The 18,323-nt window shown below is 41.7% G+C and overlaps 3 protein-coding genes across 18 annotated transcripts in view; all 3 read left to right on the forward strand.

Annotated features, from left to right (window-relative positions):
- The window catches only part of LOC147164932 (mitogen-activated protein kinase kinase kinase kinase 4-like), a 38,413-nt gene extending 35,313 nt beyond the window's left edge, over positions 1–3,100 (forward strand). For all 14 annotated transcript variants that reach the window (XM_086090437.1, XM_086090423.1, XM_086090425.1 and 11 more), the window contains one exon: positions 202–3,100. In XM_086090437.1, coding sequence (XP_085946563.1) covers positions 202–285 — 84 coding nt within the window. In that variant the 3' untranslated portion in view covers positions 286–3,100. The remainder of the gene's footprint in view (positions 1–201) is intronic.
- LOC147164933 (interleukin-1 receptor type 2-like) lies at positions 2,617–9,113 on the forward strand. 2 transcript variants are annotated; one of them, XM_086090438.1, is made up of 10 exons: positions 2,617–2,756; positions 4,207–4,342; positions 5,080–5,350; positions 5,854–6,103; positions 6,640–6,808; positions 7,132–7,312; positions 7,479–7,556; positions 7,734–7,869; positions 7,941–8,086; positions 8,772–9,113. In XM_086090438.1, the coding sequence occupies exons 3-10, from the start codon at positions 5,266–5,268 to the stop codon at positions 8,933–8,935; spliced, it is 1,209 nt and encodes a 402-aa protein (XP_085946564.1). In that variant the 5' UTR covers positions 2,617–2,756; positions 4,207–4,342; positions 5,080–5,265; the 3' UTR covers positions 8,936–9,113. The 2 variants fall into 2 exon arrangements, with proteins under 2 accessions (XP_085946564.1, XP_085946565.1); XM_086090439.1 differs by lacking the exons at positions 2,617–2,756; positions 4,207–4,342 and having other exon boundaries at positions 4,349–5,350.
- A 999-nt stretch (positions 9,114–10,112) lies between these two features.
- Positions 10,113–18,224, forward strand: LOC147164934 (interleukin-1 receptor-like 2). 2 transcript variants are annotated; one of them, XM_086091403.1, is made up of 12 exons: positions 10,113–10,291; positions 12,101–12,175; positions 13,215–13,467; positions 13,712–13,907; positions 14,571–14,742; positions 15,133–15,195; positions 15,271–15,415; positions 15,583–15,737; positions 15,804–15,947; positions 16,533–16,706; positions 17,396–17,601; positions 17,682–18,224. In XM_086091403.1, the coding sequence occupies exons 2-12, from the start codon at positions 12,103–12,105 to the stop codon at positions 18,000–18,002; spliced, it is 1,902 nt and encodes a 633-aa protein (XP_085947529.1). In that variant the 5' UTR covers positions 10,113–10,291; positions 12,101–12,102; the 3' UTR covers positions 18,003–18,224. The 2 variants fall into 2 exon arrangements, with proteins under 2 accessions (XP_085947529.1, XP_085947528.1); XM_086091402.1 differs by lacking the exon at positions 10,113–10,291 and having other exon boundaries at positions 11,970–12,175.
- The last annotated feature ends 99 nt before the right edge of the window (positions 18,225–18,323 follow it).

Consider the following 18,323-nt stretch of genomic DNA (forward strand, 5'->3'; position numbering starts at 1 on the left):
CCCCAAGCACCCGGGATCAGATTGAGAGCCAGCAGAATTCCCTCAGAGAAGGCCGATCCATACCACAAGACCCCCACGAGTGCCAGCCAGCCGTCAAGGATGCCCAGTCGCCATACAAGCCCAAACCTGGACTAGTCCAAAATGTGCTTTTGCCATCAAAGTAATGATGTTGTGTTCATAAAAATGTGTGTTTGCCCTCAGGTGTTCTTTGCTTCGGTGCGGTCCGGAGGGTCCAGTCAGGTCTACTTCATGACGCTGGGCCGAAGCAACCTGCTCAGCTGGTAGACGTCTTCCTCTTCTTCCTCCTCCACATCCTCTTCCTCCTGCTCCTCCGCCTGGCCTTCGCTAACACTGGATCTCAGAAGCCACCTCCACAACCGCAACCCCGCCGGACCCCAGCCGGACCCGCGGACGAGGACTCCACGCACCCTTCCGTGACAGGAGGAAGGTGTCAAATGTGAATTCCCGGAGAAGGAAATCCCCGAAAAATCATCGTCGTCCTCGTGGTTTCTCCCGGACTTTGAACGTCTTCTAACCGCCGGAAAAGTTTTAACCAGTCCGTAAATGTGTGTCAGTGTTCTCGTGTGACTGGGATGATGGATGGTGATGAAGATGATGATGTCATGGTGATGCGCAAAGTGGGCGGGGACTCATTTTGGCCAGGAAGTGAGGGCAACAAAAGGACACGACAGAGTATTTTTTTTCTGATTCCTCCCACATGAGCGTGAAAATGTGTGTTCTACCTTATTTTATTTGTTTTTATTAATAATAATATTAATATGATTATTTTCCAATGCACATCCATCCCACTGTCTTGCTTGCTTCCACCCACAGAGGGCGACACGCTGTCTGCGCAGAATGTGCGCGTACCAAAAAAAAAAAAGTCAATAAAGTTGTGTATGTACAAAAACATATATAGAATAATATCTGTGAATAGAAAAAAAATGATTTATTGGTGAGAAGGTGGGTGGGTTTGTGAAGCATGAGATGATGATGATGATGATGAAGAAGATATCCCCTTGTTCTGGATATTTGCAGTTGGAGGCATATCGCAAACAAAATTGAGAATGAAAAAAAAAACTTTGGAAGATGCCATTTTGTGTTTCGGGCAAACATCTCGAGCTGGATCACAATAACAGGAAATTTTGGAAAAAGGCTCACTGGACCCTTGTCACCGTGGCAACCGTGGAAGACGCAAAATGGTGGCTCAACCCACACATGGATTGCATTTTGGGCAACAGTTACCAAAACAAAGGCAACAAGGAAGTCATGGCGACGTTGGAGATGTTGAAGAAGCTGGACCACAAAGACGGGAAGTCTTCCCTGGACGCCGGTTACCATGGTAAAAGACACATTTCAGTGTTTTGGGGACAATAGTTACCATATCAAAATATGTCACAGCAATTTCCCTGATGTTTGAGAAGCAAGAAGTCCTTGGTAACAGTGGAAGACAACAATGGCGGATCAACACTCCCACGCACACGCACACACCTGGATACCATTTTGTGTGTTTAGGCCAACAGTTTCCATTACAACAATGACGTGGATGTCATGGCGACGTCCCAAAAGCTTAAGGAGCTGGTAGCCAGGTCACAAAGACACCCTGGACTTCTACCATGGCAACTGTGGAAGACTTTGGAAGTCACAAAATGGTGGCACTGATAATTGGATGCCGTTTTGTGTTTGGAGCAGCGGACAGCAAGTAACAATGACGAGGATGCAATGGCTACGTTTGCGGATGTTTCAAGAAGCTGGAAGAAGACAGAAAGTTGAGGGGGGGGGGGGGACGTCCCTTTTCTGTCACCATGGCAACCACGGAAGACTTACTTTTTTGAAAGTTTTCTGAAGATCCAAGCAAGGATCAGTACAGGTTTTGAATACCCTATGACAATTTATGTAGGCGTCAAAAATGGAGTCTGAATTTTGCTTGCTACTCAGTGATCATTCAGTGAGTATTTTTCAACCATTCAGGAAACCAGTTTCTAGATCTTGGCAAGAACCCTCTTGATTTTTTTTTTGTCTGACTTGAGGTCGGACTTGCACCAAAATGTTCATTTGCTGTTTGTATTGACATTAGCCACTGAACGGCCGAATCAACTCGAATGATACTTGTACTTTGCCCCCCCCCCCTTCCCCCCCCCCCCCCCCCCAGAAAAATCTTTCTCAAAACAAAAGCAAGAGTGGAGCACATACTGACGTAGCATATCACTCACGGAAATGTTAACCTTTTTAGTTTAAAACACCATACTTTTAACTTCCAGGATCTCGCGCCATAGCCTACCCCGGAGAACAGATAAACAAAGTATGTTTGTTCTCATGTTAAATCGTCTAGATTGCTACTAGCTACATCCTAGTTAGCACGGTTTGGGACATTTTTGATTCAGCATTCGTTTTCAACGGTCAATTCGCTTTTTCAATTCGACTCGCCACCGATTCGATCACAGCCCGACCTCTGACCAATTGCTTATTAAGGGGTCGAAATTTAATAGCTGAAACAGGCTCCTGTTTCTTGCCACGTTGTCAGTTACTAGTTAGAAAACAACCGCTAACTCTCAAATTTTCAGGAATCGTCACTTTTCTAGATCCAGGCAAGAATGCTTTTTATTTTTGGAATACCCTCAGATGACGGTCGTGATATTAGGTTGTCAAAGAGACGCTGGAACAAGTCTCCGGGTTTTTCTTCACGTCTCGGCCACTAGCCAGTTATTCACCACAACGCTTCAAACGTTCAGGAATGGTCGATTTTTCTAGATTTGGTAAGAACCCAATTGATTTAGAAAAGCAGACATGGTCCAGTGGGCTGTTTCGTGATCATTGCTAATATCGTTAGCATCGTCCCATGTGAAAGCGCGCAAACTATCAGTGTTGGGAGTCTTGTAGCGTTTTAAAATCTTGCTAGCAGACGTCTAACACTCGTTTTAACATTAGTTTTGTTTTGGCCGTGACAACAAACACCTTGATGACATTTTGTTCAATTGTGCATTTATTCGAGTATGCGCTCGCTTCCTGTCAGCTCCTGCGCTAACGGTGCTAACGTGTGTGTGCTTTAGGATGTCCTGTTTTTGTTTCTTTCAATAAACTTGAAAACACATTTAAGCAAGATGGGATGTCTTGGTTTTCCTACCACTGTTTTTCTCCTATGCTACGATTTTTCTCTCTTGTAACATCATGAGAAAAAGGGTTCCTATAAGTTTTGTTTTTTTTACCCTTTGCATCGCTATAGTAACTTTTTTCTTTTTCTTGTAGCACAAAGTCTTTTTTACCCCCTCAAAACATTACACTTGATTATTTCTCTCAATCTTTTTATTCACTATTTTTTCCTGATGGGTGGTGACATTATGAATACATTATCGAAACATTACCATGCTTTTCTTTTCATTACGCCTTTTTCTTGTAACAACTTTTATAATAACATATTTTGTTGTCATAACATTGCCATTTATTTTTTGTAATGTTACACCTTCTCACTACGCTTTTTTGTAGGGATGTTTGATACCACTTTTTTTTCCCAGACCAATAGCAGTTAAGTACCCAATTCTGATACCGATATCACGAAAACTTTTGATACATGAAATTTCCCCCAAAAAGCAATGACAGATCATTTTGAAGAGGTATATATATATATATCCCAATATTGTATAGCATTTTCCTTAAAAGAGGGCAATTCCCTATTCTTCTCATTTGTAATTCTAAGTTCCTGGTCGTAAAATGGCCACAAGAGTGTGCCATAGCGACTGCCGATACCTAGAAAAAGTATCCATATTGATACCTGGTATCGGTAGTTGCCCATCCCTACTTAAAAAAAACTCAAAAACATTTCCTCAAGTTGTAACTTGTTTTCCTGTAACATTACGACTTCTCTCAGAACAAATTAGTTACACAGTTTGACTTTAAACATTTAGACATTTTCTCATAAGATTACAACTTTTATTTTTATCACTACTTTTTTTGTCTTCTAACTAATTCACTTGTAATTGTACAACTGTTATTTTTATCATTGGACAATCCAACTTTTTTTGGGGGGTTACATTTCAACTTTACCCCGTGACATTATGACTCTTATTCTCGTAACTTTTTTTTGTCACATAACAAAGAAATTTGCTCCATTACATTTCAGACCTTTATTTAAAATTACATTCTCAGAATTTTTAACATCGCAACTTTCTCACTTCTTTTTCTTGTAACCTGACAAATGTATGCTTATAGTAATGAACTCCACCCCTCCTTCCATGTGCTGTGTGGGTTATGGAGTACAAAGCTTTTGGTTGGGAAACCCTGGAGTTTACCTTCTTGTGCCTTAAAACGAAACACTGACGGGAAGCTGAACACACACCTGTGCAATGTAAGTACAAACTGTCTCTGGAAATAATACAACTTTATGTCCCTGTAGTGACTTTGCTCTGTAGGCTAATAGTGTTATTCGCTAATCTCATGATGAATGTTTGTTAGAGTTGTAGTCATGTGTTTAACAATGTTTTTTTTTTTTTTTTACTCATTTGGACTGCAGTTTATTTCATGGATGCGGTCTTCCTCAGTGACACTAATTAATTGACATGCACGGACACGTCGCTCCTGCGTGCGTTGGGATTGTTATTTAATGTTAAACTGCTACTGAATGTTGAAATGTTGCTACCAAATAGGAACTCATTCACTGCCATTAACGACACTAGAAGTCAAACATCCATTTTAACCGGCTTGCAGTGTTAAAAACCATAAGGGAACTTTTTTTTCTTTTTTTTTTTAAAGCACTGCTAAATAATAAAAACCTAATCTCTGTTAAAAAAAAATTTTTTTTTAAACAATGTTTAAATCACTACAAATGTATTTTACATGGGCTGCTAAATGTAAACAAAATGCTGCGATGAGCTCCTTTTCCTGCGTGTGTCCGTTTGTGTAATCTCATGAGGAAATGGAAGCAGAAGTGAACCTTGTGTCTTTAAAGGAAAATGCGTATTTAAAGTCCACACCATTTCAAATCATAATTATATGAACACTTATTGTAATTATTTTAATATTTATATGAATGTGCTTTTTAAAAACTAGTTTAAACCTTTTTTTTCTTACGTATGTGCAAGTCAGACCAGAGTTGGCCCATCCTGCGGTTGCAACGTTTCCATGACGACCGATGAGGTCATCACCCTCTACTTAAGAGTCGGACATGGGAGCGGGACCCTCACTCAGGCAGGTGTGAAGCGGTCAGTCGCCATTGTGGCTTGAAAGCTGTCCACTGGCTCACCGCGTCGGACGCTTCTCCATCCCGTGGCCATGTCGGCCATCTTGGCGTTGATGATGCTAACCGTAGAGTTAGCTCACGGACGAAGATTCGCGCTTCCGCAGATGCCTGTGAAAGGTGAGCCGCTAAGATGCAAAATGCAGAATTTGACTTTTTGAACGCAATACCGCATAATAAGAAATTTGGGGGTTTAAATGCATCAAAAATCTAAATTAAGAACTCACAAATATGTGAAAAGAATGGAAAGAATAGGTTCATTTCATTGGACAGTGAACGTTTTCACAATTTTTTAAATGTATTTTTTTAAATAAATGAAAAGCGGGGTTGCCCTAAAACAAAACAAATTAAAAAAAAATTTTTTTAATTAATTTTAACAATAGTGGGAAAAAAATAATCTCTGAATCAGTAAATCCGCATTTTCCAAACCATGAATACGTATGTTGGGGTCCACTTACTTTTCATTTTATTGTTCAAGCGAATAAAATCATGTACCTCCGAGAATGACACAACAATGTTAAACAACATCATTAGCAATAATAAACAGTGTGTCCAAATGATCATGACTCAACATTTCGTGACGTCTTCTTGACGTGCTTTGTTACGCTGCTTCCTTCCTCCAGACGGCTGCTTCACGGTGGCGCCCGAGTTGGATCTCTTCCGTCTGGAAAGCGAGGCGGTCACCGTGTCTTTTCCCGCCTTCCGGAGGGCCCTCCAAATACGCAACATCGCCCCGCCTGACGCCGCCTTCCGCATCGCCAAGGGCAACCGCACCCACGACGGCGGCGACGACCGAGTCCGGCGCCTCGGCCCGGATTTGTGGCTTCTTCCGGCTCAGCCCTCCGACTCGGGCGAGTACACCTGCACTTTCAGGTATCAGAAAGCTTTTCAAAATGTTCCAAAAAAGCTTACATTTTTAAAAGCAATGTTAAATGTTTAAAAAAATGCATACTACACTAAATATCATAAATAAAGGTTTATTAGTCAACTAAATGTCACAAGGAAATGTAAAAAACACTGCCAAATGTTAAAAAAAAAGATTTCGAGATATAAAGACTAAAAGTTCACAAAATGTTAAGCACTATTAAATGTTTTAGAAAAATATTAAAAATACTCATGTGAAAACATAAAAATGATTAAAAAATGTAAAAAAAAAAAAATACTGCAAATTAAATAAAATTATTTATAATTGTATTCAAATTTTATTATATTTTACTCAATTTATTGTACTAATTTTGAAAATAAAAATTTACATAAAAAAGTGTTTGTTTTTTAAAGACACAGAAATGTTAAAATCACTCCAAAATGTTCCAAATGCAAAGTAAACAATCTTCAAAACATGACAAAACCACTTTTAACGCACAACCATGCTTCTTTTTGTTTTCGTTGCTATTGCCGTGGCGATGAAGGAATGTGACGTACTGCATCCAAGGCAGCGTAACGCTGTGGGTGTACGCTGCGTCAGCGGCGGACATGGACAGCCTGTCGTATGAGCACGACGCCACGCTGGGGGAAAACGCCACGCTCAAATGTCCCGTTAAGAAACACTTCTCCCACACGCACGTCCAGTGGTTCAAGGTGAGAGCAAACGGCGCCCCCTAGCTACCCGACTGACCTTTGTGTGTACACTTCAGGCCTGAAGGGGGCAGTGTGGCTCAACTAAACATTCTAAGTGCCACGAACATAAATTCAAAATATTCAAACAAATGTAATAAATGTTCCTACTTTTTCAGAACAAATGTGTGTGAATAATAAGAATAGTAGCAAAATAAGAGTGCTCAGGTCCCTAAAAAAACAACTTTTTTAAACACAACTAAATGATCAAAATGTTCCAAGCAAATGATGAACATCCTACTAAGTGTCTTAACGTCAAAAGATTTCCTTGCCAATTTCTGTTGCAGGATGACTCGGGTGCCGTCGGCCTCCAGGCCCATAGGTGGCGCTCCTTCCAGCGAGATGCAGGAAAACTGCGGATACCGGCGGTGCGTCGTTCCGACGGCGGTTTGTACACGTGTCGACTGAACGTTGTGGTGGACCGCAGGGAGTTCCCCCTCACTCGCACCATCAGACTCCTCGTCAAAGGTGACTTCCACCATGCTCGGCCCAAAAATTCACCATCCACAATGAGCATCTCCAATGTCCTTGTCCTCCTTTTTTTTTTTAATAAAAAAAAAATGTTATCCGAAAAAGAACAACTGCATATTTTGCTCAACTCCTTTTATAAATCCGCGTTTTGTCAATCTTTCAGAACCCAAGTTAGCCACGGCGCTAACGCCGCCGCTGATCATCTCGCCGTTGAACGGAAGCGTCCATGATGCCTCACATGGTGAGTCATCCACTTTGTCCACAAGCTAATCAAGTAATGTTTCTGCTTCTCAAGAAAAATACACAAGTAAAAGTAAATACTACTCTGACAAGTATCCAAAAAGTTACTTAAGATGTAACAGAGTAAATGTAGCACATTAATAGCCACCTTCAGCTTTCCATGTCTTGTATTTTGTAGGTTCAAGACTTGAGGTCATGTGCACGGTGCTGACGGCGTGCCAGTCGAGTCCCTGGACGGCCGTGTGGTGGTCGGCGGACGGCGTCGAGGTGGACGCGTCCCGCCTGAGCGGACGGGCGCTGCAGACCGGCAGGAGGTAGGGCTTCCTTTCTTTACCTCAGACTTTCATTTCAAAAATGTGCTTCATGTCACAAAATGTCCACGCAGGGAAAGCCTGGTGGCGTCGGGTTGCCGGGTGGAAGTGGGGCTGGTCGTCATGGCGATGACAGAAGAAGAGGAAGGGGCGGAGCTAACGTGCGTGGCTCAAAACCAGGATGGGAGACGGGAAGTGACGGTCACGCTTGGCGTGGAGGGTGAGTCACATGACACGCAATTCAGTTAGGTTTCCAAACAAGGATAATTTAAATTAGGGTTTTGAGCAAATTTAGGGTTTCAAATAGAGGTTAATGGCTCCCAAGTATGGTTAGCATTTCAAACAATGATTTGAAATAAAGGTTAAAGAACTGGTTTTCAAAACAGGGTTTCAAATTAGGTATACGGTGTAAAGTTAGGGTTTCAAGGAAGGCTTAGGATTTCAAATTAGGGTTTTAAGCCTGGGCTAGAGTTTCAAAAGAGGATTATAATTTTAAATGAGGGTTTGAAGTCTGGGTAGGGGTTTCAAAACAAAGGTTAGAGTTTTAAATTAGAGTGTCAAGAGTACGATTTCAAGACTCGGTTTGATCCTCAAAGTAGGGTTTAAGGTTTGCGTTTCAATGTCAGGGTTTCAAGTTCAACACACAGTTATGGTTTTCAATTAGGTTTTGAAGCCTGCTAAGGGTTTCAAACAAGGATTTGGGTTTCAATCCAGGTTTAGGGTTTCAAAATAGGTTTTCAAATTAGAGTCAAGGTTTAGTATTGGAGTGTGAACTGTAAGGTTTCAAGACAAGGTTAAGGTTTTCAAAGTAGTCGGGTTTTAACCCAGGGTGAGGTTTTCAAATTGCGGTTTGAAATGAGTCATTTTGCAACAGAGGATAAGAATGTTTGTCCCCACCCAAACAGACTCCAGCATGACATGGCTTGTGGTGGCCTGCGTGTCCACTTCCTGTTTCCTGGCGATGCTCTCCGTCTTCTTCTACGTTTTGCTCATCAAGCCCAAGCTCAAGAAAAATACGAAGAAGAAGAATGCCGACTACGTCCTTGCGCGCCAGGACAGCGTCTTCTAGTGGATGCTGCAATACGCGCTTTGGGCAACAGATGGCAGCAGCACCCACTACTCTGTATAAAGACGATGCAACCCAAGACACTTAAACAAATCTCTCTCTCTCTCTCTCTCACACACACACAAAATATTTCATGTCATTTTTCGTATTTTCGTACTGAATAAAACCTGTCCACCATCAACAGATGTAAAGTCATATTTATTGGTCATAAAATTACATTGAAGACAAATGTACATTAAAATATATATGGTTGATGTGCAAAATTGGGCGAAAGGTGGGGTGGGGGCAGTTAAATAAGAATATTTAAAAAAAATAAAGTAAAAAAATATGTTGTGTTAAAAGAAGCCACAGTTTTTTGTTTGTTTTTTGCAAAAACTCACAAAAACATTAAAAGATGTGAAATCAGCAAAAACAAACATGCAGCCTGCAAAATACATTAGAATAGAAGAAATCTGCAAAAAATACACACAGGTTTGCATACAAATATTTTAATCTAAATTTTTTAAACCGTAAACCTAAAGCATTTAAAATGTTTTAACACGAACCTAACAAAAAACAATAATTAACTCAACAAAAAAGAATATTAAGATCACCAAAGAAATAAATCAGCAATAAATACAGTACTTTAATCAACAAAAACTAATTTTAAATATTTGAATTAAGCCCCGCAAATCTTAAAAAGTGCATAAAATCAATATGCAATAAATACAAAAAATACAAAAGTAAAAGGTAATCAACACAGTACATGAAACAAGCAAACAAAATAACATAAAATCAGCCAAATATAAATTAAAAAAAATTAAAAAACAAAATTTAAAATACAGTAACCAAACAAAAATGGCAATGAAAAAAAAAAAGCTTTAGAAAATTAGTGACATAGACATGAAAGTATCAAAATAAATTTAAAATATATAAAAATCCCCCCCAAAAAATAAAATCCTACAAAATTAACAAAACTAATCAGGTCAACAAAAATAGAACTACAGAGAGTACAATCCATCAAAAATAGCATTTGGTTCTCACAATCTTGGCAATAATACAAAGTAGCTTTTTTGTTTTGTTAAATGGGCCACCAGATGGCGCTACAGTAAGACGCCCCCGTAAAGTGAAGCGGCTCTGTGGAATGTATACGCATGCCAGAACCTGTGTGTGTGCGCGTGTCTGTGCGCGCGCTTCCCAGTAGCAATTGCTCAACTGACGGTAAGTTGCAACATGTGTCTTTACTCAGACGACGAAGCGGTTGGCGGCGAAGAAGACGCGTGTTCGATTCCGCTGCTACCAGATGAATGACATGAGGAGGCTGTCATGTGACCAGAGGAGGCGAACCACCACCAAATTATCATCTTCATCAACACACGGGTCAGTATTTATCCGGCTGATTGTTGACCTCCTGGGGGACTTGATGCCACACAGGAAGTTGAAGGGTTCGCGAGGGCTTTCACATGTGCACTTTGTTTGTTATTTATTTTTAAGATATAACGCATTATGCAAGTTTTTACACTAGAGTAGACAATGACTATCAAACAGGAAGTGCCATTGATTTCTGTTGTTGGATTTAAAAATACCCCATTCATTGCAAAGGATCCTTCTTTTGTCAGCAAAAATTTTGCCTGGAAAATAGTACACACACCCAAGAGTGTACCAGGAAGTGTCGTGGCATTTATTCTGTGGCTTTTCAAAAATAAAAGTACTGTAAAAATCTAATAGTTGACAACATCCCAATTCAAATTAACATAAAACCGAATGACTTTTATTGGTGGAAGCTCAATTTCTCACATCTCAATTTCCCATGACGTATTGGTAAAGAATCAGATTCATAATTTCAAAATAAAAGTTGCCAGACATTGTGTAGAATCTTTTCTGCTATTAGCATTCCAAACATTTTCGCTTGGCAAAGGTATCACGTACACCCTCAGTGTGGCATTTTTAGTGTGTTTAAAAAAAACAAAAAAAACAAATCTAATTGTTGACAAATGTTGGTTTCCAAATGTAGCACTTGCAGAAAAGCACACGGTCACATAGCAAGGAACGCAGCCCAGGCAGGTTATAGTCGGAAAAGGGCTTCCAGAATAAAACAAGCACATTCCAAAGTGCTATGAGATTTTGATGTGGATTTTCCAGATAAATAAAAAGTCAACCAAAAATGTAGTCGTTGATTAAATGCCCCCCTAAAAAATTTAAGCAAAAGCATGGCTGTTATTATCAAATGTTCACACAGGAAGTAGCATCAATAGTAATATGAGGCGGAGTTTAACATTTAGTTAGTTGAAATAATTTATCTATATGTTTCATTGATTACTATTCAAACAGAAAATAGTAGTAGAATGAGGTGTTTCGAAATAAAAGTCACCCCAAACACAAATTGCATCCATACTATTGTGATGTTGAATTTAAAAATAAAAGCCATCCAAACTGTAATTGTCGACAGCCGTTGCTTGTGTTTTGCCTCTATGGGTGTGCTCATGTAGCTGCGCGTTGCTACGCAGTGACTAACTTGGCTTCTTTTATTGTTTTATGACTTGAGCGGAAAGATGAAAAGCAGGTGTGGCCTTACGGGAGTAATTAACATTAATAAGCACAATTGCTGTCAATAAACTGAGTCACGTTTGACTTGTGTGGACGTAGCAAAACAGCCGAATAACTCGCTAACTACTAGCTAAAGAACCAACCAACTAAAGACTGAACTCACAAACAAACTCGCTAATGCAGAACCTACGCAAATTCATGGAACTGACTGATTGCGAAAAACCAACAAACCATTTAACTACCAGACTTACCAACTGACTATAAGCGCACAGTAAGTAGGTAAGCTACCACGCTAACGCACAAATAGTAAACAAAATAAACATCTAAACACTAAACTAATGAACAAACTACTATAAACTAACAAAAAAAACAACAACTAAAGAACAGTTTACAAGCTTTTTGCGACGGTCACACTCGCTCACTCACACACACGCACGCACGCGCTGCTAATCTGGCCTGCTTCCATCTGCTTACACATTGCGTAATCTTTTTTGGGGTTGTTGCCTTAAATCAGTGAGCCTGAAGCTTCCCTGGCGATTGCTCATGTGGGAAGCGTCGGAGCAGGACGGCACACGTTGTCCTCGGGTCGGCTGTGGCTTGCCATCATTCGAGCTATGAATCCTTCATGTATGTATGTTTCAGTCATGTGCGTCCATGTGCGGACCATCCTGCTGTTGTTGGTGGTGCCAAGGGTCAACTGGACTCATGCGGCTCAGGGTGAGTATAGCGGTGCCGGGCGGGACGCTGGCTGGGGGCTGACTCGTGGCGGTGGGCTCACACTGGCTGGACGGTGGGAAAGTCCTGTATGGGTCAAAGTGTTGAACCACATGTTTACTCACTGAATGTTCATGCTTGTGTTGTAATGTCCTGGAAAAGTTGAAGCGCAACTATTGATTTTTACCAATACACGTGTCAGTAAAAGTAGGTAAAGTTAGGAGAAAGAGCTGTGGTGGGACTTGAGGCATGTGTGGAAAAATAGCTTAAGAGTTTTTGGGAATGTGGTCATATCCACTTGGCTACAATTCTAACAGCAGGGCTCAAAATGTCTCATGAGGTTGGATGGCCAACAAATCGCATAAAATAGCTAACTAACTAACTAACTAACTAAGTTATGGCTTGATGAACTAAGGACCTCATGAAAAAAATACACACACACACAAAAACGGATGATTTAACTCAATGATGAACAATCGAATAAAACAAACTTACTAATGCACAAACTAATTAACCAACCACTCAACACACCAATTAGCAGTAGCTAACTAACTAGCTCACTAACTTGCTGATATACTAATGAACTAACTCAATAATATTACAACAAACCAACTTAAGTACCGACAGAAAAATTAACTAGCACACCGACTAGCTAGCAAAAAACAACCCAACATGCTTATGAATAAACTAACCCACTAAATAAGAAACAAATAAGCTACCTAACTTAATAAATGACAACTTAACTTAAAAAAAAACTCAGTAGCAGTCCAAAAACCAAATTTCATTCTGATCATTCTTCACAAATGTCTCCCTTCCAAAGAGTTGTTAGCTGGTAACTTTCCACGAAAAGGGAGACTATACCCCTAACTAACCAACTAACTCACTGACTGTCTGATTGAGTGACTGACTGACTAACTAACTAACTATAATAATGCCGTTCTCTAACTGACTAACTGGAGAACAATCTGACGAGTAAAGTTTGTGAGAAAGCAAACTGTGGGTGAGTTTTGTTTTTTTGTGTGTGTTTTTTTGTTGTTGCCAGATGAGTGCAAAGATTACCTGGTTCAGTTTGAGCGCGTGTTCTCAGTGCCAGGCGACGCGGCCATGATCAACTGCACGCTGGCGTCGCCCAGCGTCTTCAACTTATCGGCGGTGTCTTACGAGGTGGACTGGTACCGCGTGGAGACGGGACGACCGCTCCGCAACGTCAGCCGCCACGTCGTCATACGAGGAGACACCCTGTGGTTACTCAACGTCACGATGCAGCACGACGGGCATTACCAGTGCGTGCTCAGGTAACGGCTCGCCATCCAACATGCAAGCAGTAGACTATGTGAAAGTCACTCGCGCAAATTAGCGTATTTTTGATTCAGCGTAATTTTTGATTAGATTGAGCTGAATTCGGCTGAACTGAACTGATTTCATTTGAAAGGAAATTTGAGTTCGCGATTAATTCAACCACACTCGTTTTTTAGCCACACATAAGCCCCGCCCCTTCGCTGCCCACCCGCTTGCTGATTGGCCCGCTCCCTCTTTCAGGACGAGTGCCTCGGACTGCTTCAAGCAGTCCACCAGGTTGGTGGTGGAACGTCCGCCGCAAGGCGAGTGCGGGCGTCCGCGCAAAGCCTCCCAGAGCCTCACCTTCGGCGTGTCCGACACGCTGTCCTGTCCGATCGGAGACGTCTTCAACACGCTTCGCAGCTATGGCGTCCCCGCCTCCATCACATGGTACAGAGTGAGTGAGTCATGCCTCCATCTTGCTGCCATGGAAACCACGACGTATTCAAACTAACAAATTATTCCAGAAGCTAACGAATGAATTAATTTACCAAAGTAAATATCCAACTAATTCACAAGCTAACTAATTATCCAGCAAGTTAACTAACAACCTGACTGGTCTAACAAACTAACTAGTGATCAATCTAATGAGCGTACTGACTTACTGAAGGACAGACGAACAAACAACTATGTGAAGAATGAATAAGCAAATAATCAAACAAACACTAAAAACAACAAAAGAGCTAAAAAACAACAACTGCCAAACTAACAAACAAGCTAACAAACGATCACGCTAACTAACTCCTAATGAAATAACTAGTAAATGAAAGAAGTAACAAACTGAAAACCAAACTCATTACTCAATTAAATAAACTAGCAAACTAACTATTAAATGAAAATAAATAATTGGCTAACAAAACCAAAAATTACCCAACTGGCGAATGAATGAATGAATGAGCAAACTAACGAATTAACTATACATATAACTATAGAGGTAGTCAAATATCACTAATTTCGTTTTTTAGCGCAGCAGCCAACACTTACTGTAAAAAAAAAAAAAAAACAGTGTCCGTCTGTCTCCTAATGTGTCCAAATGTCCATGTGTCATCATCCATGACAGGGCTGCGACATGATTGACGACGGCTTCGACGGGCACGTGTACCGCAACCGAGCGCGCTTGACAATTCAAGACGTGGACACCCGCAACAACCAACCGTACACGTGCACCCTCAACTTTAACCTCGACGGCGTCGCGGCGTCCATGTCGGAGACCATCCAGGCTTGGGTGCAAGGTGGGCAACATGGACAATCCCTCAACACTCTCACCAGGGGGCGTCAGAGGTCATTCTATCTCATATTCAAGTTCTTTCCATATTGCTGGATGGAGATGTCATGTGGTACGCGACATAAAGTTCCGCAGTAGCGTAGCATAACACTTTTTGCCACTTAAGTAACGTTCCATACTCTGTATTAAATCGTTAAGGGTACCAAAGGTGGTGGCAGCCTGTTTTTTGTTGGGAAACTGGTCTCTTAAGCTTTTGTGTTTTTGAGATGGTACTGAAATGATGAGTTGTATTGCGCCATATTTTGGCATTTGGTTATTATACCGTATTAATTTTTGGCCATCTTGTCACACATTGCTCCGGGTGCCAAAATAGTGCTAATGTTTGTTGTGTTTACAGAGGATTTTTGCTTCCAGCCCCATGTGCTGCAGCCGGCCAATGACCACGTCAAAGCAGCTATAGGTGAGAGGTCAATTGTAAAAAGTATCAAAAGGTGTTAGCTGCTAATGTGGCTAACATGACTAACTGTGTGCTCAGGGTCTCGTTTGACCCGAAAATGTCAAGTGTTTGTGCCGTGCATCGGCACCGTTCCCGACAACCTTATGATGCAGGTTTTTTGGTGGGACGACATCGACTTCATTTCCACCAACAACTCTGAAAGGATCTTCGCCTCAGAACCACGGTACCGACATTTTTTTTTTTTTTTTTAGAAATAAGGGGTACTACTTTTGGTAAACTCCATTGTGCCATCCAAAGTTATATTATAGGGTTAACTGTAAAATAATAATGGTATCCTCCATTGTCTGTCATTGTTGTTTTAACTCCCTGTATTAACGTTCCGTGTTCCAGCATATGGCGTGCGAACGTCCCCCGCAAAGGTTTGTGGATGGAGAGAGTGCTGACCATTTCCTCCCTGGAGGAGACCGACTTCCTGGTCAACTACACGTGTCGAGTGCACGGCGCGCGGGGGATTCCTCAGGCTCACTTTGCCGTGCTGCCTCAAGGTAAATCTCGTAATGGTGTAACAGCCGCCATCTTGTTCCCGTGCCTTGACTTCCTGTGTGTTATAGAGCAGGGTGACCTGGTGGCCGTCGGCTGTGCGCTTGGCGGCGTGGCGGCACTTGCGGTGATCACCCTGGTGGTGTACTTCCGTTTTAAGATTGACGTGGCGTTGTTCTTCCGGAGCTCCTTTCCAGTCTTCTATGCAAATAAGGGTAATAAAATGCTAACACAAGCATGCAAAATAATCATGGTAATAGTAATGTAGCTAACACAATCAGAAGTGTGGCTAACACTCGCGCGCTTAGTGAAGTTTTTTAACGCTCGCGTGTGAAAAGTGATGCAGCTAATATACTTTAGCAGCTAACACAAGAATATTCAGGGATATACCGGTAGTTACAGTAATGCAGCTAACGCAACCAGACTAACACTAGCTTGCTAAGTAATGTTTTTAATGCTAACGGCTTAAGTTGGCACATTTAACACTTTCCTGCTAAATGATGCAGCTAATGACACGACTAACAAATTGCGCTAAGTAATATGGCTAACACGCGCACGCTAATTAATGTGGCTAACACGAGCACACTAAGTTTTGCTGCTAATACTAGTATATGAAGTGACACGACTAATACTAGGCTGCTAAGTGATGCGGCTAACACAAACGCGCCATGCTCAGTGACATTACAGTTTACAGTAAATGCAACAAACACAATCAGACTGAGAAATGTGACTAACACTAACACGCTAAGTGATCCAGCTGAGTGTAAACATTTATTCTGTTTGTGGTTGTTGTTTGTCAGAAAATGACGGTAAGCTGTTTGACGCTTATGTGACGTCATACTACCCGCTCAGCTGCCAGCTGGATGTTAGCCACGGCGTGCTAACGTTTGCTCTCGACGTTATGCCGCAAGTGTTGGAAAAAGCTTGCGGCTACAAACTCTTCATAGCCGGACGAGACTGCCTGCCAGGACAAGGTAATTAGAGTTTGTTAGTTCGTAAGTGGGTTAGTACTGCACATAGTTAGTTTAAAAAAACGTTTTTAAAAAGTTCATTTCAATTTTTTTAGTGAGTTAATTTATTTGTTGTGAGTGAATGAGTAGTCTTTTAGCCAATTAGTCAGTCAGTTAATTAGTTTGTTGAGTGTGTTGTACATAACAGTTAGTTAGTTAGTACATGACTGAGTGAGTAAGTCAGTGGAGTTGGCATGATTTGTTAGTTAGTTGGTTAGTTAGATAGTTAGTTAGTTAGTACCTGACAGTGAGTAAGCAAGTGAGTCAGAGAGGTTGGCTTGATTAGTTTGTTCGTTGGTGAGTGACTTTGTACATTTTAGTTACTTAGTTAGTTACTTCGTTTGTTAGTTAGTTAGTTAGTACCTGAAAGTGAGTGAGTCATGGGTTGGCTTGGTTAGTTTGTTAGTTGGTCAGTGACTTTGTACATGGTGGTTAGTTAGTTAGTTGTGATGAGCATTATATATTATTATTATTATTGTTATGATTAATTAGTAGCGTGTGAGTGAGTGAGTTTATTAGCATGTTAGCCTGTTAGTAGGCGCATTAGTTAGCAATGGCGTGGGAGAATGTATTAGTTAGTGGGAGTGAGTGTATGCATCTTTACTGACCTTTTCCACTCTTGTGTGTTTATGTTGGTTTGCTTCCCCCTGCAGCCATGGTGGATTCTGTGCACGACAACATGCTGGCCAGCCGCAGACTCCTTCTGCTCTACGGCGCCTCGTCCTTCACCTGCACGCACAGCCACCACCACCACAACACTAACAATAACAACCTCGGCGAGGAGGTCTGCTTGGACCAGCAACGTCAACACGAGTGTACGGTGGGCATGCATCAAGCGCTCATGGAGGGAACCCTCAAGGTCAGCCCCGCAACCAACACGCAAGCCACTTAGTGAGTTTGTGTCGAGAGTTTGAAGCGTTTGTCGTGTTTATTCCGCAGGTGGTGCTGGTGGAGTTGGAGGAGGTGAGTGCGGCCCAACTGGCTCTCTTCCCGGAGTCACTGCGTCACCTGCGGAGGAAACAGGGCGCCGTGTGCTGGTGGAAGAACCACAGCCACCAGCGGCAGCTGAACCAAAAAAGCTGGACCACATGCACCGGGAAGTCCTCCCCGTCCAGGACCGGCACACGATACCAAGAGGAAGTGCACTCGCCCGCTTGCCTGTCCCCTTCCTCCAGGTTCTGGAAAGAGATCCGCTATCACATGCCAGTGAGGGGCAAGAGTGCAGCGGCCCCTGAAAGGACCGCTCTCTTGAAGGTGTAACCGCTCACGGCAAGACCACGAAGATGACGGACAGATGGATGGATTGCCAGTGGGAGGTTCTTCTTGCTTAGCCCGTAGATTGTTAGCCTCAGCGCACGAGCATGTGTTAGAGGACTGGCAGGGGCGCAACCGGGAAGTGTTTGTAGAATCACAGTGCCCACGAGTGGGGAATTAATTCAGTGTTGTGGCGTGTATATAATAAAACTAAAGTAAAAACATTCATTCTTTGAAGATTTCATTTATCATACACTTTTGTGATGTCATTGAATTTTGAGTTGAACGTAATTTTGAATGTAATTGAAATCAAATCGAACTTGATTT

The sequence above is a fragment of the Leptonotus elevatus genome, chromosome 12, assembly GCF_054856555.1.
Source record: "Leptonotus elevatus isolate MCC_2025b chromosome 12, RoL_Lele_1.0, whole genome shotgun sequence".
Lineage (NCBI taxonomy): Eukaryota > Metazoa > Chordata > Actinopteri > Syngnathiformes > Syngnathidae > Leptonotus > Leptonotus elevatus.

Excerpts from the sequence above, each read along its gene's own strand:
- LOC147164933 (XM_086090438.1), top strand. The coding sequence starts at position 5,266 with ATGTCGGCCATCTTGGCGTTGATGATGCTAACCGTAGAGTTAGCTCAC. Across the intron at positions 6,104-6,639 it reads GAGTACACCTGCACTTTCAG|GAATGTGACGTACTGCATCC; the intron begins GTATCAGAAAGC and ends GTGGCGATGAAG. Across the intron at positions 6,809-7,131 it reads CGCACGTCCAGTGGTTCAAG|GATGACTCGGGTGCCGTCGG; the intron begins GTGAGAGCAAAC and ends TTTCTGTTGCAG.
- LOC147164934 (XM_086091402.1), top strand. The coding sequence starts at position 12,073 with ATGAATCCTTCATGTATGTATGTTTCAGTCATGTGCGTCCATGTGCGG. Across the intron at positions 13,908-14,570 it reads CCTCCATCACATGGTACAGA|GGCTGCGACATGATTGACGA; the intron begins GTGAGTGAGTCA and ends CATCCATGACAG. Across the intron at positions 15,948-16,532 it reads AGTCTTCTATGCAAATAAGG|AAAATGACGGTAAGCTGTTT; the intron begins GTAATAAAATGC and ends GTTGTTTGTCAG.